The following is a 24,286-nucleotide window of genomic DNA, read 5'->3' on the forward strand; positions in this document are numbered from 1 at the left end:
GGGCTACTACCCCACAGCTCCGCTGTAAGTGAGGCAACAGTTACAAGAATGTGGTACAACAGATTCCCCAGCAACCACAACAAAGTCTTCTTCTATCTACTGTCCTCCAGTAATCATACTACTGTCCCCCCAGCAACCATTCCACAGTCCCTCAAGAACCGTACCACAATCCACCAAGAACCAAACTAAAACCTTCGCCAGCAACCATGCCGTCCCCTAAGCAACTTACATTACAGTTATCTCCGTTTCACTGCAGCAGCAGCAGCTACCCGCCATCTGTGCACCTTACACCCACGGCATCTGCTCAGACTAAAGACTGCCATGGTGCAGGCTGCATCCCTGTATTATATAGTCCTTGGAGTGGAGCCATGCTCAGGTACACGGCTTTTAATGAGCTCCGCGCGATACCATGGGAAGCGCATAACGCAAAACTGTCGTGCTCAGTCATCATACTGTCGTGCTCAAGTATCATACTGAAGAGCTCAAGTATCATACTGTCGTGCTCAGTTATCATACTGTCGTGCTCAATCATCATACTGTCGTGCTCAGTTATCATACTGTCGTGCTCAATCATCATACTGTCGTGCTCAGTTATCATACTGTCGTGCTCAATCATCATACTGTCGTGCTCAATCATCATACTGTCGTGCTCAATCATCATACTGTCGTGCTCAGTTATCATACTGTCGTGCTCAATCATCATACTGTCGTGCTCAATCATCATACTGTCGTGCTCAGTTATCATACTGTAGTGCTCAATCATCATACTATCGTGCTCAGTTACTATACTGTCGTGCTCAATCATCATACTGTCGTGCTCGAGTATCATACTGTCGTGCTCAAGTATCATACTGTCGTGCTCAAGTATCATACTGCCGTGCTCAAGTATCATACTGTCATGCTCAAGTATCATACTGTCGAGCTCAATCATCACACTGTCGTGCTCAGTTATCATAATGTCGTGCTCAAGTATCATACTGTCGAGCCCAAGTATCATTCCAGCCTCTTCAATACCCCGTCAGTTCGTGGTGGCCACATTGTAAATGTCCTCGGACATCATCAGTCAGCGTTATTGTAGCACCAACAGTGAGGTAAAAAGCGAGAGATGGTGACCGCAAGGCTGCTCCGCAGATGGCTGTCGAGAGGGCGGGCTTGTTTCCCCAGCCAAGCCAGGGGGCTTCACTGCGTTAACAGATGGCTGTTTATGGCTGGGCTTCATCCCTCATGAACCAGAGACCCTTTTCGAGACCGTTCGAACTCGTACCAGCAACGTGATGTGAACCTTATGCATGCTCCTTCGAACCACTGACTCGTACCAACATGCTCGTTTCGGATCACTCTTTCGACCCTTGGGCTCAAGGACACATCCTCGGTGCAGTTTATTGCTCGGAAATGCCAAGTGATACTAGACACAGGGAAGGAGTGGACTTGAAGCTTCTCATACCAGCGTCATGAGAAGGCTCGGCATTACTAATGAAACCGAATGCAAACGAAATATCGTATACTTACGACCAGCGTATTGCTTCTGACCGACAATATCCAACAAACGGGATGTGTGTGGTGTGTGTGTGTGTGTGTGTGTGTGTGTGTGTGTGTGTGTGTGTGTGAGAGAGAGAGAGAGAGAGAGAGAGAGAGAGAGAGAGAGAGAGAGAGAGAGAGAGAGAGAGACTTTTGGTAGATGTTTTTCGACACTTGCTCAAGGTTCCACTGATGGATTTGGTTTATGCTTCACTGGCCTGTGTGACGCTAACAGTTGCTAAGCTAAGGTGTGTATGTGAGCGAATGAGGGCTTTCCCTCGTCTGTTCTTGGCGCTAACTCGCTCACGCGTGGGGGGGGGGGGGGGGGGTTAACGAGCTGGATCGCCGTTTCCTGCGTCAGCGAGATAGCACCAGGAACAAACGAAGGAAAGACACATTAGCTGATATCCATTCTCTAGCTGTCATGAGCAATGCACCGAAACCACAGCTATCTACCCACAACCAGACCCCCACCGATCTTCCATGGTTTCCTCCGGCAGCTTGACATGCCCTGGTTCAGTCAGTCTATGGACTGCACTTCGACCCTTGTATACCACATCGTTCCAATTCACTATATCCCATGCAAGCTTTTCACCCTCCGGCATACTCAGGCCCCGACCGCTCAATATCTTTTTGACTTCATATTTCCATCCCCAGTTTGGGCTCCCCCGTGCTTTTCCTTGCACCCTCCACTTCTGACGCATATACCTTCTTTGTCAACCTCTCTCACTCATTCTCTCCATATGTCCAAACCATTTCAGCACACCCTCTTCAGCCCTCTCAACCACACTCTTTTAATTACCACACTTTATATATACTCATAATTTCAAGATGGAAAATATTTTTCCACGTTACGACAGCTGAAATATGAAATACACTACAAGAAAAAAATTACATCAGGCCATCTGTGACGACAGCAGATCAGGGAAGTCCGCTCACACCTTGTGCATGAGACAGAGGGAGTGAGCTCGAGGAACAGGGAGGAAGGTCTCATGTATGGGTACCAAATTTTGTACATTTATGAGGGAAAGGAAATGAGTCGGGGAATGAAATCGTGGGTTATCTACGATGGAAATATTAAGAGGTGTTGGGGTAGAAGGATACGTTGAGAGAGAGAGAGAGAGAGAGAGAGAGAGAGAGAGAGAGAGAGAGAGAGAGAGAGAGAGAGAGAGAGAGAGAGAGAGAGAGAGAGAGAGACCATGGCGGGCACAGACCAGGTACAGAGGCAGGAGATAGGGTGGTGGGACAAAGAGAAAAAGGCCACACACAGAGCAGACGCAGCAGACCACACCAGCTGGAGTTACCACACGATCATCCACCAACGAGATAAACATAGTAAAAAAAAAATAGAAAAGAGACAGTTGTGATAACGATGGTTATCTCTCACTCATAAAAAGAAGACAATGGAAGTAGAAGACAGCAAAGTGAGACCGAAGGTGCACTGTTCTTGAGGCATTACGTACTTGAGTACGTAGCCACACTGCACACCAGGTATAACAACACACGCACACAGTGTCCCCAGCAGGAGACGAGACGATGGTTAAGTGTTTCTTCTTTTTTTAAAAAGTGTCTTGGTTACATCCTGTACTGCTGGGGTTGAGGGTGAACCACCTTCGCCGACACTGACAGCTGGTCAATAACATGAGGAGAGTCCTTGGATTTCGCGAGATTCTCCTCCCCCCCACACCCCCTCTCCCCTCCCTCCTCCCCCCTTTCTCTCTTTCTCTCTCTCTCTCTCTCTCTCGCACATGGAGTAGTCGCCAAAATCACCTTCAAGCCACCCTAAGGTGACGCTTCTCTTTCAACGGACACAACTCCCTCTCCTCTCCTTCACCATTCCTGCTGCCGTAACTGGAAGACATCAGTACCCTTACGGAGACTAAGCTTACCTTAATCTATCCTATTACTTGTCTTGAATCTCCCGTTTACTATACCTATGGCAGAGTTAAATCCATCCATCCTCACCGCCTCAGAACGAATCAACCTCTCCCTAACGCTCGTTATTATCATCTCGTTAAACCCACATGACTGAGGCAACTGCATGTGCAACAACCTTTCTATTAGCATTCTACTTTGTTTACACAATTGATTGCTCTCTCAAGCTTGATTTGTTATAATTTTTTTCCCCCACATGCACCGTCTCAGCTGTGGAACTGTACGTTCATACAAGTTTGCCTGTGTTCACAGTTCTCCGATATGGCCAGATAATGTTATCATTCATTTCTCACAAGAATGGTGATATAGGACATTTTGCAACCATATATATATATATATATATATATATATATATATATATATATATATGTGTGTGTGTGTGTGTGTGTGTGTGTGTGTGTGTGTGTGTGTTACCGGACTCTGATTGCTAGAGGTTACACTGCGAGTGAACAGTCACCATTGGCGAGGCTGTTCCACTGGAAGTACACTCCAAGGGAACCTACATTTCTCTGCCACTGGTGGCAGCGTTGCCTTGGGCTGTGGGGTCCTACAGAAAGGTCATAAGTAACATCAGGACTCTTTCAGAGAAATTGGTCCAGAGGTAATTATTTAAAGCTGCGGTGTGAGTCTGAATGGAGGGAGTGAAGTGTTCTAGATACCTGAGGAGAGGACATGGCAGCGAATAGATCCATGGAAGCGGAAGTGAGTCATAGGGTGGGCGAGGGGGCGAAGGCTGTGGGAGCACTGGAGGGATGTGTGGAAAGAAAGGTCGTTGTGTGGGAGGGCAATAATAGGTATGCTTGAAGGTATAGTGGGGTTCCAACAACATCATGTGGATGCAAGTTGTAGGTTAACGTGAGGATTTGCGGACGAGGATCGAATAAAAAGGATAAGAGAGATGTGTGGTAATAAAAAGAGTGTGGTTGGGATAAATGAAGAGGGTGTGCCGAAATAGTTTGGACATATGGACAGAATGAGTGAAGAGAGGTTGACAAAAGGATACATGTCAGAATTGGAGGAGAGAGGAAAAGAACACCAAACTGGATATGGTGGAAGGATGGAATGAAAAAGATTTTGAGTGATCGGTGCCTGAGAAAGCAGGAGAATGAAAGACGCGCATGGGTTATAGTAAATTGGAATGATGTGGTTTACAGGGGTCGCCGTGTTGTCAATGAAATGAACCAGAACATGTAAAGCGGCCGGGGTAAACAGTGGGAAGGCGTGTGGGGCCTGGTTTTGGATAGGGAGCTGTGGTTTCGGTGCATTACGCATGACAGCTAGAGAATGGATGTGAGCAGATGATGCTTTTCTTTGTCTTTTCCTGGCACTACATCGTTAACGCGGAAAACGGCGATCAAATATACATATATACATATATATATATATATATATATATATATATATATATATATACATATTTTTTTTTTTTTTTTCATACTATTTGCCATTTCCCGCGTTAGCGAGGTAGCGTTAAGAACAGAGAACTGGGCCTTAGAGGGAATATCCTCACCTGACCCCCTTCTCTGTTCCTTCTTTTGGAAAATTAAAAAAAAAAAACGAGAAAGGGGAGGATTTCCAGCCACCCGCTCCCTCCCCTTTTAGTCGCCTTCTACGACACGCAGGTAATACGTGGGAAGTATTCTTTCTCCCCTATCCCCAGGGATATATATATATATATATATATATATATATATATATATATATATATATATATATATATATATATATATATATATATATATACTTTCTAATCCATTCGTCAGCTGTCATGAGTAATGCACCGAAACCACAGCTCCCTATCCACAAGGTCCCAAGGACGTTTCCATGGCCGCTTCACGCGCCCTGGTTCAGCCATTGACACCAAGTCGCCCACTGTTTACCACATCGTTCCAGTTCTCTTTATCCCGAACATGCCATTCATCCTCCAGATGAGGATCTTCTAAGGCTCAGTCACCTGCTTTGGACATTACTTCGTTCACGCTGAAAATAGCGAACATGAAATATGAATATGATGAACATAAAGTATAAACACTTGTACAAGGACAGACAAACACACATACATACACCTGTCGCCAGAGTCCTACACTGGGATAATAGTTCAGGAGACAAACTCTATTTCTTTATAGTTAGGTCACCTTACATAAACAGACAAAAGATCTAATAGAGAAGGTCCACAAGAGAGCAACAAAGATGGTCCCATAATTAAGAGGACTAATTTACAGGAAAAGGATAAAAAACCTAAAATTTACTCAGCACTTAAGAGTGAAGGGTGACCTTATCACTGCCCTGAAGTTCTTAAACCAGATTGATGACGCAAATAGTGAGCAGTTCTTCGAAAGATGTAGGGACAGGAGAACCAGAGGACAAAATATGGAATCAAGCAAGAACTCACAAAGAAAGCTGTAAAAAAAAAAGGTATTTCTGTTCTTTGAGGCTGGTGAATGAATGGAATAAACTGAAAGAGGATGTGGTAAATGTGGACAAAGGTTTAAAAGGTTGTACGATTGTAGAGAATGCTCAAAGGATGGGACCCTACGAGTGTAATACTGTTACTACAGCACAAATAGCTTATCAAAAATAGACAATCACGCAAACACACACACACACACACACACAAACACACACACACACAGACACACAGACACACACACACACACACACACACACACACACAAACACACAAGCACACACGTACAAATACGTGCACACACAAAAACCACAAACACACAGAATTAAAAAACACGGAGATACACAACACGATTTCCCTCGTTCGACCAGTGAACGCGTAAGAAACTGACCTCTTGCATTTTGGAGCGAGATATATGGCGGGGAAGCATCTTGCAGTAAATACGCGCCGTGCGAAATGGGCGGGGGGGGAAAAATCACTCGCGGGAAGCGGAGAAGCACAAAATTAAGCAGAGGGGTCCAGTGTAGTGGAAAAGTTGGTAAAGGAAGTTGGCTATATTCCCAAGAGAGAGAGAGAGAGAGAGAGAGAGAGAGAGAGAGAGAGAGAGAGAGAGAGAGAGAGAGAGAGAGAGAGACACGCCGGCTGGCTGGCTGGCTGGTCACAGCGGGAGTTAGTGGATTCCCCTGGGACACATCTTTAGCCCTTTACAGCTTTTATAGATCTTGAGCTTCCGGAGAAATGTTGGAGGCATTAAAGAGAGGATAATCTCAAAGCGGAGAGGAGCGCACGAAATCGTGTTTGTACCCGCACACTCGTGGAATTGAGAAAGTCCAGGGGATCAAGAAACCCGGTGGATTGAAAGGGTCGCACAACTAACCCTGATCATAAAGTTGAGAGCAAGTTGTTAGACAAATAAATGAACAGATAAAGGGAAAAGTAACGACTGGAATAAGATTCAAGGGGCATTATTGAAGAAAGCTTTGTAGTGCGACCAGCAAGTACGTCATGAAGACAAGTTCTGAGAGCCGGGGTAACTGAGCTCAGGTGCCAGACGTAGAAAATAAAAAGTGAGGGAACACTAGAGTCGAGACAAACGGGTCATTGTCCCACGAGATATGGAAAACTGCTGTATTGGCTTCCAGGGCGAAGGATGCATGAAACTGGAAAGATCAACAACACTATCAAGCTTGGTCCGGTCATGGAAGATATTATGTCAGGAGAAAGCTTAAATCTTAGGTATGATTCCCTACCCTTAAGGGGGTCAGATCAAAGGCAAGGTCATAGTACCTTAGGGGTCGTACCGTCATGGTCTTGGGCGGGATGGTCGTACTTCAGGAGTTAACTGAAGTCATTTGAAATTGGGAATAAACAACGACGAAAGTATGTCTTTCGTTTTCTTTCTGCAGCGCCTCGCCTCCCCCCCCCCCCCCCACACACACACACACACACAGCACACTCTCCGTGTTCGTGGACAGATGAACCTATGTCTTTCGTTTTCTTTCTGCAGCGACTCCCCCCCCACACACTCTCTCCGTGTTCGTGGACAGATCTTGAGCGAGTTCCCTGGCTTCCTCCATTCTCTTCCTCCTCCTCCTCCTCCTACCCCCCACAACCTCTCCTTCCCATACCTGATGCAGCGACACGATTCAACAACACCTGCACTTTTAACGTCATATTTCCACAGTGGCGCCTCACCTCCCGCCCTTCCACGCATGAGGAGGTATATCCACAGTATTTCCTACCTCACTCTCCTCCTAATACCTGTGCCAGAGAACATGGATCCCACCCACACACTAGCTAGATCGCTCATCATTACCGTATTCCCCCATGTCTGAAATTTCGTCTCCGGGTCTGACGGCCCGTGAATATTTCCACGAGAGGTAGAGTGAGTCATCGGCAGACTCTCTCTCTCTCTCTCTCTCTCTCTCTCTCTCTCTCTCTCTCTCTCTCTCTCTCTCTCTCTCTCTCTCGTCCTCAGACTCCCAGTAAGTGCAATTTTAAGAAGGATGTCTGCAAATGCGCATGTTACATAATTTCCTCGCACGGCGCTACTGACCCTTTAAATTTTGCTCCAGTATATATGTTTGAGTGGTTTGAAACAAAGAGGTTCGTTTATAAAGCGAGCAAGCAATACCTCGTCGAGTTTTTAAGGTGATCTTATAGAAAACAGTTCTCAGGCATTTTCCTTAAACGTCACTTTAGGAATACTTTAAATGTCATGTTAGGAATACTTTAAATGTCATGTTAGGAATACTTTAAATGTCATGTTAGGAATACTTTAAATGTCATGTTAGGAATACTTTAAATGTCATGTTAGGAATACTTTAAATGTCATGGCGGGAATACTTTAGATGTCACGTTGGGAATACTTTAAAATATCGTGTCAGGAATACTTTAATAATGTCACGCTGGGAATAATTCAAATGTCACGGTGGGAATACTTTAAATGTCACGTTGGGAATACTTGAAAATATCATGTCGGGAATACTTTAAATGTCACGTTGGGAATACTTTAAATGTCACGCTGGGAATACTTTAAATGTCATGATGGGAATACTTTAAATGCATAGATATCAAAATCGATAATTATCGACGAAAAAAAATATCGATTTATCATTCCTTTCGATATATCAAATCTGTCTGAAACATCATGTTGTTGATATCGAGTCCAGCTCAAAAGAGGGGAGGAGGAAATCAGATAGTGAACTGAACATCCCATACAAAACTTCGGTCAAGTTTCTTCCCCCACACTCCCACCGTCCAGCTTTAATATGTACACAACCATGACACACTGACAAACTGAATAACCATCTCACATTTAACTTCTGTTCGTTGACACACATTTATTAATGATGAATTTTGAGTTACTGTTCAATGATTATTTCTGTATATTTTTTAATTTCAAATCAGTTGGGGTATCCCGAAAAAAATATAGAATTTGCTTTATAAATTGTGTAAAATATAATTTGCTTTATAAATTGTGTAAATTATAATTTCCTTATAAATCAGGTATAAATTCTTTAGTATTTTCCCTATCAAAATTCCACACACAGATTAAAGAATGGTTACCCATCCACTGTATGATTTGTGATATGGCATAAAATATAACCCAATAAATCCACCACAACAATATGAATTCTTACGAAACGTTCAGAAATGATTTTCCATCTCCTAAATGGGTGTTCATCCGACCGAGACAAGAGAGCCTTATTCTTGAAGTATGTTTAAAGAAAACGGTCGTCTTAAGCCGTCGATACGACGGATTCGAGTCGGATGTTGGATTATATGGTTATTTTGAGCATCAGGCTTAACGACCGTCAGGATCATCAACAAGACCATCAACGTCATCATAACCATCGGCTCAATAATCTTGATCACCTTGTCCAGGTGTCCAAGATGAACCCAACACCACACACACACACACACACTGTTTGCATGAACACACACCCTCCCTCCTTTAACCTTCCGTTAAAACATACAACACTTCGAGCCACAACCTCTACAGGGCTACCACAGGAGGACGATGAAGCTATATTGCTCTACTAACACAACCAGCACCTCACAACCACCTCGTAACTTTACATGGGTGGATTTCTTTTTTTTTATAATTAATTTTTTCGGACGCCCACGGAGAAGTCAAAGTCAGAAACAGTTAGACGGAGAGCAAGGGAGGCACAAACGAAGTGGTTTCAGGTCACTGGAGTTTGTGCTGGTTTATTAATAGTGAGAATGTACACGTGCATCCCCTGGGGTACTGGAGAGTGAGGTGTACATGATGCAGTACTGTCGCCTCTCCCTCTCCTACTAGGTTAAAGATGATGTTTGCAGACACACCAGGACGGGAACCTGAGCTGAGGCAGCCAACACAAAGAGATTTTCAGAGGATAATCTCGAAGGTTGTAGGATGGCGGGTACTGTGGGATGGCTGATACTGTAGGATGGGTGGTACTGTAGGATGGCTGGTGTTATAAGATAGCAGGTGCTGTAGGATAGCTGATACAGTAGGATACCTGCTGTATTATTTTAGGATAGCTTCTAGTGTAAGACAGCTATTCTTGTAGGATAACTATATCTGTAGGATAGCTGTTACTGTAGGACGTCTACTATCGTAGAACAGACGTTCTTGGAGAACAGCTGTTCCTGCAGGACTATTGCTACTGTAGGATAACCGCTACTGCAGGATGTAGGATAACCGTTGCAATAAAGTTATCTGAAATCAGAGCGAGGCGACGAGGCTATATCTCAACCAGTGTGATCCTCAGTCATTAATTTGACAACAGCTGCCAAACCCATGTATGTGAATATGAGATTCAAGCGTGCATACATATCAAGAGGAGGGCCAGGTTACCGCGGGTGAATTCCAGCGGGGCAGAGAGTCCCCAGGGGAGGAGAATATCCCCAGCCGTATATACTGTGAGGGAGGGAAGGCGAGAGCACCAGCCGGTACTGCTACAGGATTGTTTATGAATGTGGGTGAAGGTCAGGGCCCCTCCTGTGGGGCCTGCCTCTGGTCCTATGGGATTCCTATGTATTTCTACCTTGTCTGTCTTAAATTGCTCGAGATCCTTTCTAAATACCCTCAACTCAGTAATCCGAACCAGGCGTTAGGCAACTGAATTTCAGGCGAAAATTAGGCGACTGAATTTCTAAGATATTAGAATGTAAATCTTGACCTGCTAAAGTTATAAGGTCCAAGCTGTACTTTGAAGATAATAAAAGGATGAGGAAAGTTATAAATACATTAGCTGCATTTAAAGAAATGCTCTTCGTGTGACGTGCTTCGTGTTCTTATTTCTTCTTTGGGCAAATATATAAGTAACGAGTTTAGGAGAATGAGTGTGTAAATAAAACCGACCAGTAATGATTGGCTCACTGTCAATTGACACATGACCCAAAGAGCAGAGCGATTCTGCTGATGCTAACGAGATGAGGGAAAGAACATTTACCTTTTACCAAAACATCTCACATCGTGGTGGAATGTTTCTGTACAACCGAGAGTTTTGTGTTTCGCTCTCAAATTTCCAACCAATAAGGACGTGTCCAGCCGATGTCCTTGAAAGGCGTCACAGGCCCAAACGCATCGGGGAAGGGGGAGGGGCAGTCCTATAGCGCCAGTGCTATTAACAACAACAGTAAGCACCAGCCTCTGTTAATTAAGTCAGGGCTGGTCCGTGATTACGAGGGGGGGGATCCGCACTGCCGAAGGTCAGTTGGTTCGGCGGAGTCTCTGAGTGTAGTGAGTAGCGGTGTGAGCCGGAGCGTGTAGGAGAGCCAGCCAAGCTAGAAGATCGGCTCAATACCAACCAAGTAAAACGGCAGGAAACTGAGAGACAGAAGACAGAATGAGGGATCATAAGACTAAATGTGTATGCTATGCTCCTTGCCACCATGTCTGTCCTTCGGAGAGATGATAAAGGAGACCTTGAGATCCAGTCATACCGATCCAGAGGGCGACGAGAGTCTTTTTGTGTTGAACAGGGTAGACTAAACGGCATAATGAGAAAGGGAAATTATCAACTCAGGTGGAGGCGTATCCAAATGGAGGAGGAGGATGTAGTCGGGAAGCTTCCATCGTGAGAAGAACATCCGTTTTCTTTGAATGGTAACGTCCGGAGATAGCGTTCGTCCAAGAAAGCTGGTGTTTATCGAGGATCAACGAACAAAAGATATCCTGTGGAAAATGAGACAGAACGCGAGGCAGAAGAAGCTCATTTCCGACAAGGAGGACTGGGTGGAGAATACATAATGAAATCAAGAATTTAAAAACAGGTCATATCAGAGTTAGACGAGGTCAAGCTTCGGTCATAGCACCTAAGTGTTAGTGCTGCCATCTGCATGATGTGGTAAGAGTTGGCTACGAGTAGATATACATACTTGGGCATCATGACGGTCTATGGCATACAGTGAGAACGAGTATGGTCTTTGAATTATTTTGAACAGCCGAAGGTGATCAAGCTTTTACGATCGGTGGTTCGAAATGACGCCTGATAGTCTTAACGACCCAGGCAGTCGATGGCCTAAAGCCAAACGAGCCAATCGACCCAAAAAGGCACTGAAATACAGACGTCGTGTCTCTGGTCCAATATGGTGGAAGATAACTTGCGAATGGATCTAACTTGGAAGATCACTTAACGGGCCACTGGCAAAGGGAAAGGTTCAGCTGTGCTCACTCAAAACCTTCTCGGTCATATTAAAAACTAAAAAGCGTGTCGCAGTTCACTTAGCGGGACCAAACAATGCTTAAGCTATGAACGGGTCCACACACACACACACACACATATATATATATATATATATATATATATATATATATATATATATATATATATTATATTTATATATATATATATATATATATATATATATATATATATATATATATTATATTTATATATATATATATATATATATATATATATATATATATATATATATATATATATATATATATATTATCCCTGGGGATAGGGGATTAAGAATACTTCCCACGTATTCCCTGCGTGTCGTAGAAGGCGACTAAAAGGGGAGGGAGCGGGGGGGCTGGAAATCCTCCCCTCTTTTTTTTTTTTTTTTTTTCCAAAAGAAGGAACAGAGGGGGCCAGGTGAGGATATTCCAAAAAAGGCCCAATCCTCTGTTCTTAACGCTACCTCGCTATCGCGGGAAACGGCGAATAGTATGAGAAGATATACATATATATATATATATATATATATATATATATATATATATATATATATATATATATATATATATATATATCTTTCTTTCTTTCGTACTATTCGCCATTTCCCGCATTAGCGAGGTAGCGTTAAGAACAGAGGACTGGGCCTTTGAGGAAATATCCTCACCTGGCCCCCTTCTCTGTTCCTTCTTTTGGAAAATTAAAAAAAAAAATGAGAGGGGAGGATTTCCAGCCCCCCCCCCCCGCTCCCTTCCCTTTTAGTCGCCTTCTACGACACGCAGGGAATACGTGGGAAGTATTCTTTCTCCCCTATCCCCATATATATATATATATATATATATATATATATATATATATATATATATATATACTGACAATGGTAGATTTCGTCATGAGCTGGCTGAAGGAAGCGCCAATGAGAAGTATCGACAACACCACATTGTAGTATCGCTCTGCCAAAGATTCTGTGGGTTGTGAATTTCTAAAGTTCTCAATGACCGGGATTTACAATCATCCAAGACATAATGGACTTGGCCAACATCTGGGTCCTGATGCTATATAGGCCAAGACGAAACGGGAGAAGACTTACATATCAAGCGTGCGCCAGACCCCCATCTGATGCAGTAGGTCATCAGAGAATAGAATGAGTTATCATTTACTAGGTCCAGCCTTCCAGCTGCGGAAGAAGCTGACCGATACTCTCCTGCACCTCTGCAGCTGATGTTAAAAGGAATCAAGGTGTACGTGTGTGTGTGTGTGTGTGTGTGTGTGTGTGTGTGTGTGTGTACGTACCTGTGATGATTCTTAAGAAAGCAAATGCTGTTGATAAGACTGACTACAAGCTTCTGTTAGACTAAGAAGCTGGAATGATTAGACTGACCCACCGTCTTCACAAAGATGGATCTCTGGAAAGGTGACTTCCACATACCTTAACACCCCAAGGCCAGGCGCTGACAGAGAAGACGATGAAGAAGGTCCTGGGTGACACACCAGAGGCAGAGGTGTTACTGGGCGTCGCCTTGATCAAAATCAGTTGGTCGACATACAGCGCCTGAAAGGTTATTTACAGAGTCAAACCCACCAGCCATGGCTAGGGCTCACAGCCGGTTTGAATTCACAGATCATGTAAGGACGTGGATATATAATGCTGCCAAGGGGACAAGCTAACTAACATTCAGAATGCTCCATGATTTACCATCGAAGACGTAAGTAAACTCACCGATAGGCGAGAGAGAGAGAGAGAGAGAGAGAGAGAGAGAGAGAGAGAGAGAGAGAGAGAGAGAGAGAGAGAGAGAGAGAGAGAGAGAGAGAGAGAGACTCATTGTGAATCCAACTGTATGAAGTGGCTATCGGAGCGCAACACACTCACTACGGACCCGGAAACAGATCTACCTCGATACACATATCATCACAGCCTGCTGGATGCAACAGCAGAGCTGCTCACGCCGCGCGACACCCTGGAGGGAACGGCAGACCTGAACTGGGGCTCCTCCACACTCGCCGTTACATACCCTGCTCACCCTCCCTCCCTCCCACAGCTCCAGTTACAAGTGGCGACGCAACAGAAGAACCCGCTTATATCACTGTCATATGCTTACGATATTAATCGATGGCTGTATCAATTTTCAACAATTTACACGACAAAGTAATTTACATAGATATTCTGTGTTCATCGTTGGTAGTAATCTATAGCAATCAATATCTACCACTGACCCTCACGATCATTCTATAGTTGACCCTCAGCCGACGAGGAATATTCTAAGATACTTCAACTGCTGGGCGACGGGCAAATAATGTTCAACATTGACTAGATCAACACATTCTGCCAACAAGAGTTATTTCTCCGGTACTAAAGTGTTTTACAATGATGATTAACAGACTTTTATATGAATAGTTTTTATAACCGTTGTCAAAACGTTCTTGAAAGACGATATGGGTTAAATAAAGATGGGTTTAATAAAGCGTTTTGGTGTGAAACTAGCCATAATTCATACAACTTCGATTGCGTTCCATTACCAATTCTTTTGTGCACTTCAAGCAGGGTATTAGGTTGGTGAAAGCTACGTGCATGTTTCCGTATTCATAGAGGGTTCACCTAGGAGAAAAACCACTGATCAATAGGTCCTAAAATGTTTTTTCTTTTTATATATAATCTAATTGCTTCTTCAGCTTAGATACTCGAGGGGAAGACTACTATTAAAAGGCAATAGTATAATCATTGCATTAACCAAGGAAAGGGCAATGCAAACACAGGAGTAACGTTTCCTATAGATACTGAATACAGGCTGAAAAGTAACAAGAAACGAACATTATATAAACGTAAGATAATGAAGAGATTTGGAAGCGTCAAAAAGTATACATGCAAGAATATGAATGACAGGTCGTTATGCTCATATGACTTCCGATATTCGAAGAAAATTGGACGTAAAAAATATATGAGAAAATGGTTGGGGCATATGGAGAAGATGAGTGAAGAAAGATTCACTAAAGGATCTACGTCCACGATCTGGAAAGGGCAAAGGGAAAGGAAAGACTAAAATGGAGCTGCAAAGACGGAGTGAAGGAGGAAAGGGGGAAGCGTGCACGGGGAAGGCTATATCAAAGCGAGACACAATGGGGGACACGATGGGCCGAACTAAGGCATATGAAGCTGTCAAATAAACCATGGAGCAGCCTGTGGGGCTCGGGTGTGGAGAGCAGGCTCTAGTCACGGTATATTGTACATGACAGCTAGAGATTGGATGTGTGCAAATGAGGTGACTGTTCGTTTGTGTCTCATGCTAACTCGCTGAGGCGGGAGAAGCAGTTAAGTATATATATATATATATATATATATATATATATATATATATATATATATGGGCGTGAGGGGCTGGAAATCCTTCCCTCCAGTTTTTACTTTTCTAAAACAAGGAACAGAAAAGGGGGCCAAGTGAGGATTTTCCCTCTTAGGCTCAGTCCTCTGTTTTGAACGCTACCTTGCTAATGCGGGAAATGGTAAATATGCATGGGGCCTGGATGTGCAAAGGGAGCTGTGGTTTTACACATTACAACTAGAGACTGAGTGTGAACGAATGCGGCCTTTGTTGTCTTTTCCTAGCACTACCTCACGTGCACACGGGGGGGCGGGGGGGTGCCATTTCATGTGTGGCGGGGTGGCGGCGAAATGGATGAAGACAGCATGTATATATATGTACATGTGTACATATGCATATGTCTGCGTATGTATATGAATGTATACGTTGAAATCTATATGTATGTATATGTGCGTGTGTTGGCGTTATGTATATACATGTATATGTGGGTAGGTTGGGCCATTCGTCTGTTTCCTTGCGCTACCTAGCTAACTCGGGAAACAGCGACAAAGCATTATAATAATAATAATAATAATAATAATATATATATATATATATATATATATATATATATATATATATATATATATATATATATATATATATATATCATACACGTTCGTTATCTTCTGGGTCAGCGAGGTAGCGGCTCACAAACACACTCTTGCTGTCATGTTTAATGCACAGAAACCAGAGCCTCCCATCAAACACCAGATCCCACAGATCATTCTGTGGTTTTCTTCGACCGCCTCGTGTGTGTGTGTGTGTGTGTGTGTGTGTACATATATATATATATATATATATATATATATATATATATATATATATATATATATATATATATATATTGGACAATCACATGTTTACCAAATGGCGTCGTAGCTTCGTCTCTTCGATGTATATCAACTGACTGTTATATTTCTCTCTTGTGTCTCCCCTGATGACGTGATTATTACACGAAAGTGCACTTGGGAACTTTTCGTGTTTCATTTTCCCCGTGGACTCATAGGAATATATATATATATATATATATATATATATATATATATATATATATAATTTATATAAAAGCATACCCACAGTAACATACCTACACCTACTTACATATACATACACCATCCATCTGATTCAGTGGATTCTATCATCACTAAAGCTATATTTCAATTGCTCTCGCATATGTGTATTTCCATGGAAGTGACCCCCCATACTGATGAGGGGAAAGTGAAACGATTTTTTTATTTGATAGATAAACTAATGGTGTCTTAGTGTGAATGAAAAGCTTTCCATGAAGAATTTGGTTTGGGTCTTGCCTTTCCTAATGATTACCTAACTAACGATAAGCCGAGTAACCTAACACGACAATATTATATATAGAAAATTCAGTCGGATCTTTTTGTCCGGTGATTTTTTTTTTTCTGCTCATCGATACAAAACGTTAATGTAAATTTACCTCAAAGTATTTCACAGCACTTACAACTTCAGTGAAAAATTCATCCTCCGTTCATTTCTTATTTTCTACCTTTAAGGATGCGACTCAAAATTCGCTATGATATATTCATTCGTGATTGCATGTCAATGCATAATCTTATGCAAACAAAATATGGAGATGATTTCGTCCAAAATCACCTTAAGAACATATAAACTTAAGTTATAATTCTCGAAATAACGAGTTCCGTGGCGGTTTACTTTGAAGTAGGGGAAAACAACAACGCTAAAAGTGATGTTCTCGCTTCAAATGGGTTCCAGGATGTGTTAAATCTCAAAACCAGATTTCTTTCTGTCAACCCAGTTGCCTGGAATAAGCACAGGTCATGATGAGTGAGCTCGAGTGATCTTTTATAAAGTCTTTTTTTTTTTTATTACCTGATGATCAATAGCTTCAACAAGTCAGACTTTTATGAAATCTATCCGTATCTTCCTGACGTCGTGACAGAGAATATATATAAAAAAAAAAAAAAAAATGGCTCGAAGCGAGATTCAGTCTGGATGACGCGAGACAGAATTATTCTTGGTACACAACAGACTAGAAAAAGCTCAACTGTAAACATATATACAAAGAAAAGGCAACACGGGACATGTTTGGTAGCCGGGAGCGTTGATGGTGCTAGGCTTTTGGAAATGTTGCTCGAATGATAATGTTAGGTCGGATGATAGGAATCTTATCTCCCAGGCGTGTAGACGAATGATAATACAGCAAAGTAGTGGCACTTAATAGAATCTTTATAATCATGCTTTACGTATCTAGGAGACACTTAGCATGTATTTATTTACAGACTAAATAAAAGAATAGGATGAATTACGAATCGTCACTGATTTTTATTTTTTTCACCCTCTTTTTATTGTAAAAGATGGAGAGTGGCTGAAGCCTCCCTGATCCGCCGCCTATGATAATATGAAATATGTTCGTGACAGCTGGCGAGATAGACTTCCAACGTGTCGAAAATTCAATGGAAAAAAAATGGCCCGGTCGACTTTTTATTTCTCCCAATATTCAAACTACGAAAAAAAAAAAAATCACCTTTTCCAGTATTCGGCTCAAACATCCTCCTCGAAAAGGGCTTCTTCCTCCTCTTCACCCTGTTGGCGGTTTTTATACCCGAGATCCTCCTCACAACCCAGTAATTAAGTACGAGGAAGAGAACCAGAGAACCGCCATATTTGATTTAACGTCCATCATGACTGGGTGTGACTGAAAGAACTGTACATTAATATTTCTTTTTACTGTGGTGTCTTGTGGATATTTCTGCTTTCAAAATGACGATGTTTTAGCAAGCTGGTCTCACAAACATTTATGGTAATGTATGATAATATGCAGGTCCGCTCAGAGGCAACTTGGACCCGAGGACGCGACATTTTATTCTTTAACCATAATTTTCGGGCGATCAGTCAGAGACGCCCCAGCTTGTCGATCAATGTGCTGTGTTACATTAAAAAAGATAATAATAATAATAATGCGAATATATATTTACATCTTATCAAAGGCAGATGATGATGAAAAATGACAAATTTCTGCGATAATAATAATGGAAAATATGGTAATTGTTGGTTGGTAGGGAAACATACATTAAGCTTTTTATACCTTAACTTCAATTATTAAACTCTTTCGTTTTACGTTATCTAATCTTAGTTTCTCTCGTCTTTACTGCCCTGACTGAGTCTAAGGTATTTGATGTTATAGATTACGAAAAAGGAGAACAATCCACGACTCGATGATGGTACGGTGTTATGTTCAATGTGAACCAACGTTCCGAAACGTACTAGTCCATTTACATATTCCAGTATCGCCGCCAAGGAATTGATAAATACTTTTAACGTAAAACATTATAACTAAAGGAGAGGGGATGTAAAGTTCAATCTATCTTTAACTTAATCGACAAAGACGACTGACGTCTTCCTTTCGACAGGATATAAACCATTTAATTTGAATACGCAAGTTGTCATGATTCTGTAAACAAACCTAGCACCGGTTACATACGGCACTGAGAATATTCTAGAACAGACCTTATATACTTGTAAATAATTATATTTGGACATAGAACGGAAAAGAGTATAAAATAAGGAAGATTATACTACTTTTAAGAAATAATTCAAGGTTGTGAATTTAAACTTTTTTTTTTTTTAAAGCCACTACCCATGTAAGCCTGGACCAAAGTCAGCTGACGCAACGCAACATTTTGATTGGTTCTTAGTATTTTCATGCCCATCGACCAATCAGCGTCGCTCACTTATCTGGGGGTGGATGAAATAGATAGCGCGTTAATGTGAAGACAGTAGAACTTAAAGAGTTATCAGCGCTGCACATGGAAACCTGAGGTGTTAGCACAAAAAGGAAAACGACTTCAACCAAATACCATATGGAGATTCATCAAATGAGATAATACTGATGGTGATATACGAAAGAAATACAGCTGGTGTTTTATATAAATGGCCTGAATCAGGCAGGTTGCAGTAACTTTGAAAGAAAAAAGGCAACAATATTGAGTTAATGAGAAACTTGACACACCGCTTCTAGAACTGCCGCCAGGGAGGCGCCTCGGTTTGAGTGACCTATAAGGTATTGCGTCTTGATGGCCGTTAATGTGTAGAAACCAGACTAGCACAGATTGGTCGAGAAGGGAATGGGGATTTCCTAAAGCGAGGCGACTGACTTGTAAGTTGGAGTAACTTTTTTTTTTTTTCTATTCTGGAACATTCACGTGAGAACTGTACTGAAATGGACGTGTAGTAGAATTTGTTCTGGGTTTCCGTGGAACTCTTCCGAAGACCGCCCATAGACCATAGGTGGGCCTGTACGGGTGAAGGGGAAAGTGAGGCAAATGAATTAGGAATGTAAGAATATGAAAGGTGTTTGATAATCTCGCAAAAGAAAAAAGATTACACTTGTCAATTTTGTGTGGGAAAAGGCTGACAGATAATAGGTTCCTTTGACGTGAAATGCAGTGAAAGACGGAGAATCAGGTTTGCAAAATGGTATAGAGGGTTATTGAGGAGATGAAAATGATATAGAGGGTTATTGAAGTGTGAGAAGTTAAGAATGTAATTTGTAAGAGGAAGAGGAAGCTTAAGAACAGAGGTATTAAGCATGTAGATCCAGAGAAAAGAAATTATACGTGAAGGGTGACGTGAATGGATGGGTGAGTGAGGGAAGAATAGAATGGCCTGGTATATATATATATATATATATATATATATATATATATATATATATATATATATATATATATATATAAGTCCAGGGTACAAACGGCAGTGGTGAAAGAATATGTGTATTGTACGCATCACCGGCATGAATGTTACGAATATATACTATAGATAGACAAAAAGGATTTTCCCAGATTCACATATCACAGGCACACGGATGACAGCTTTGACAAGAGCATGACTGATTTGTTTTGTAGTGTGTTGTGATGTGCAGTCTAGGAAAGGATTGGAAGGAGGTTGTCAGGTCCCACAGTAGTAATAATAAAGTAGGTTAGTATTTTGCTGTAGAGAGTATACGATTATAAATATGAATGAAAGAGAAAAAAAAATGGGAATGAAGAGTGGAAACAGAAAGTGATTGAAAGAGTGACACTTATCTTCTCAAAGAATTTAGGTGGAAGGGTTGAAGGCTGAAAGGACCCCGATGCAGTACAGGGTGAGGTTATGTGAAGTTGACGTTGTCACGCGAAGCCTAGCAGCCTGGGTGTGTGTGTGTGTGTGTGTGTGTGGCGCATCAGGCATAGGTAGAAGAGGCAGTTGCAGTATGATGGAAAGCTAGTGTAAGAATACAAGCGCACTTGGAAGGAAAAGCTAAAAGAAGAAGAAGAAGAAGAAAAAAAGGACGTATGGAGGGCATTAAAGGTAAAATGTAATCCCCTGAGTCGGAGTGTTAGAAGGATTGTATAAACACCAATAGAAGGAAAGCAACTTAGGATTTCGGAAGACTACTAGTAAATCAACATTTAAAAGAAAATATTTTTTTTCCCCGGAAAAAGGTGAATTTACGAGAAGAAAGGTATGTGTAGGGACTAAAAGTATAATAAAGAAGCCTGGGAGAAACCTAGTTATCAAACCAGTCTGGGAGAAGCGTAGGGTATTAAAGTAGTTTGGCAGAAGCCTAGTCATTAAACAATTGTGGGAGAAGCCTATTATCTCAAACAATTGTGGGAGAAGCCTAGTAATTAAACAATTGTGGGAGAAGCCTATTATCTCAAACAATTGTGGGAGAAGCCTATTATCTCAAACAATTGTGGGAGAAGCCTAGTAATTAAACAATTGTGGGAGAAGCTTATTATCTCAAACAATTGTGGGAGAAGCCTATTATCTCAAACAATTGTGGGAGAAGCCTAGTAATTAAACAATTGTGGGAGAAGCTTATTATCTCAAACAATTGTGGGAGAAGCCTATTATCTCAAACAATTGTGGGAGAAGCCTAGTAATTAAACAATTGTGGGAGAAGCTTATTATCTCAAACAATTGTGGGAGAAGCCTATTATCTCAAACAATTGTGGGAGAAGCCTAGTAATTAAACAATTGTGGGAGAAGCCTATTATCTCAATTGTGGGAGAAGCCTATTATCTCAAAACAAGTCTGGGAGAAACCTATTATCTCAAAACAAGTCTGGGAGAAACCTAGTCAGAAGTGATTGAAGAGGAAGATTAGAGAGAGAGAGAGACAAATCTATTCGTACAGGAGGAAAAGTAAGGAAAGAAAAAAATATGCAGATATGAGGTGAAGGCATTAGGAAGGGGAAAGTAAGGAGAGCAATAAGAATCTTAAAGATTAGAAGACTTGGGGAAAGTGAGAGAGATGGAGAAGACTGCAGTTGAAAAAGCTGTGAATTAGATGTGGTCAAGAGCTTGATGACTGGACGAATGCAGTGAATATTCCACTGTGTATAGGAGAGGAGAGTAAAGATAAGTGTAAAGTAACAAAGGAGAGTAAGTCTCCTTATCACAGTTTGGCAAGGTATATGGTAGGATAGTGAATGCCCACGTTTAAAAGAATTAATGAACCCAGTGTTGGTATGTTTAAGAAGGAAAGTGAGTGTGAAGATTAGAATTTTGCACTTAGATAAGCAGTTACAGAAAGAGTTAGAGAAAAAGAAAGTGCACTCAGCATTTTTTTTTGTAATTAGAGAAGTATATGTTTGATAGAAAAGCACTCGTAACATATCTTATTTTCTGGTATTAAATGATCAGTTTAGTCTAAAGACCCAATTATCGTTTCCAACACTTTGTCTAAAACCGAAATAAGATTAACTGGTCGATAAATTTCATAGTGCTGAAATTCATTTTCCTTCTATATCTCTGTCTAAGAATGATTCATTTCCCTGTGTTCGGCTTAAAAACACCACAATTCTGGAATATCATATAATGTTAGTCATAACCATATCCTCCATACTATCCTAAAAAATCTATCATCATCAACAGCACAAAGTCTGCTTCCTTAAAGCCGGGAGTGTTGTATGGATGCCGTAATCATGATTCTTATGAGAAACTATATCTAATCTACAGGGGTTTTGATCGCCCAAGTGTGAGATACTGTATACACATCAAGGGTGGCTCATCCTCCGCCTCTCTGTCATCCGAAGTAGAATCACATGCCTTCTTTCTCTTCAGTTCTCCTGGCATCACCCTCCTTTAACCTTCCCTTCCCACACGCCGTGATGCTGCTGTTGTATCTCTGTTCTGTAGGTATTATTTTGGCCATTGTTCTCTTTAGCTGTCTCCATGTCTCTCTACCACTAGGGTTTGGACTCGTGGCATGCGTTTAGTTGCTGCTTCCCACAGTTTCTGTGTGAAGACTGGCCACTCGAGGATGGGCCGTTATGATGCTTCCTCCTTCCCTCGATCAACTAAGCTATGGAATTTTCTTCCTTTCTTTGTCTTTCCCTCTTCATCTAAACTTCCTTCCTCTAAAAGTCAGATCTACAAAAATATTCTACTTCCCTTTTGTTTAAAATTTTCTATTTTCACCTGACATGTCCTTTGACTAGGTCATAGTTTTTCCCGTGTCACGTCGGTTATTATAAAGAAATGAATCATGCCTCCTGACCATATTCTTCGATGCTTTCTTCTACACGTGCCTTCTTTTGCTGAATCCCCCCCCCCCCCCCGAAGAATTCCTTAAGTCGCTTTGATTTTATCATATCCTCGGAGTGTATACTTCAGTTTCCTAATGTCTTCCAATTCATGGCACTCCTTATGATCGATTCACTGCCTCAGTTTCTTTATCTATTCATACGTTTATTCTTTGCAGCTTCTAATCCTTGCTATTCCACCGGACAGACTCCCATCTCAAAGTCCCTGATTTTTTTGTCCTCTTGCAAAACCATCAAAAAATCCCTTTCCCTCCACCTTCCTTCTACACTGGTAATTCATGGATGGCAAATTGACAGATGAAATCAAAGGCATATACTGGAATGACTACAAATTTCACAAAAGAAACCATCATGCAAAACTCCTCGTTTTATATATGAAAGGTAACCAAACAAAATCATCTAAGAACTCAATAAGATAGAATCACCGGTCCTTTGTTCTAACGAGATTTAGAATTACGAAAGTTGTAACTAAACCTGTAGAAGAAGTAATCTCCAAGTTAATGACATCTTCCCTACAAAATATCATCACTCGTTTCACATATTGATCCAGGATTCAGTCACCAATATCTTCACTACAGTCGAAAGTTTTTCCCTATAATATACATCGTGGATAGGTCACCCTTCTGAGAAACGTATATCTTCTCTACAGAATATATACGACGATGATTCATCATTCACGATTCACTGACATCTTCACTACTAAATGATGATCGGCTTCACCACACTTTGCAATGCATATGGTGCTATGCTTACTATTTTGTGCAAATGGTCTACGTGGTCACTGACATCTTCACTACTAAATGATGAAAGTACAACGATTCATGCTTCACATTGCTGACTTCTTCACTATGGAATGATATACATCAAAATCGGGCCACTGGGTCTCCCTTCGAGGCTATTTGACATATTGGAAGATATCAGAAACACAGATTAGTGTGAGAAAAGCATACAAATGATTCAGAAGAAATCTTTGCAAACTGTTGCACATATCTCAGCTACATTACACTTTGCAATTCATAAGGTGCTGTGTTTACTATTTTGTACAAATGGTATATGTAAAGTGTAATACCCTCAGTGCAACATATCATTCTTGTTAGTGTAAAATGTCTCTTCATAATCAGTGTCCTTGCGGTAGCGAGATGGATAAGGAAAATCAAACGGAAAGGTCCGGTTCTACATCATGGGAAAATCGTAGAGCGTCTTGCTGCCGCAGCTGCAGGTTAGATGAAAAAACACCTCTGTCTGAGTCAACAGGTGACCACCCAGAATCTTACGACTCTGGTGAAGAACCACAGCACAATCT

At 41.5% G+C, this 24,286-nt stretch overlaps 1 protein-coding gene across 4 annotated transcripts in view; it reads right to left on the reverse strand.

The window, feature by feature from the left end:
- Positions 1 to 24,286, reverse strand: part of LOC139745835 (protein RCC2 homolog) — a 332,889-nt gene that overhangs the window by 81,938 nt on the left and 226,665 nt on the right. For all 4 annotated transcript variants that reach the window (XR_011711990.1, XR_011711989.1, XR_011711986.1 and 1 more), the window contains exon 3: positions 13,472 to 13,594. Coding sequence is in view for 1 of the 4 variants with exons in the window: in XM_071656433.1 (XP_071512534.1) it covers positions 13,472 to 13,594 (123 nt within the window). In the remaining 3 variants the exon portion in view is untranslated. The remainder of the gene's footprint in view (positions 1 to 13,471; positions 13,595 to 24,286) is intronic.

Source organism: Panulirus ornatus, chromosome 4 (assembly GCF_036320965.1).
Source record: "Panulirus ornatus isolate Po-2019 chromosome 4, ASM3632096v1, whole genome shotgun sequence".
Lineage (NCBI taxonomy): Eukaryota > Metazoa > Arthropoda > Malacostraca > Decapoda > Palinuridae > Panulirus > Panulirus ornatus.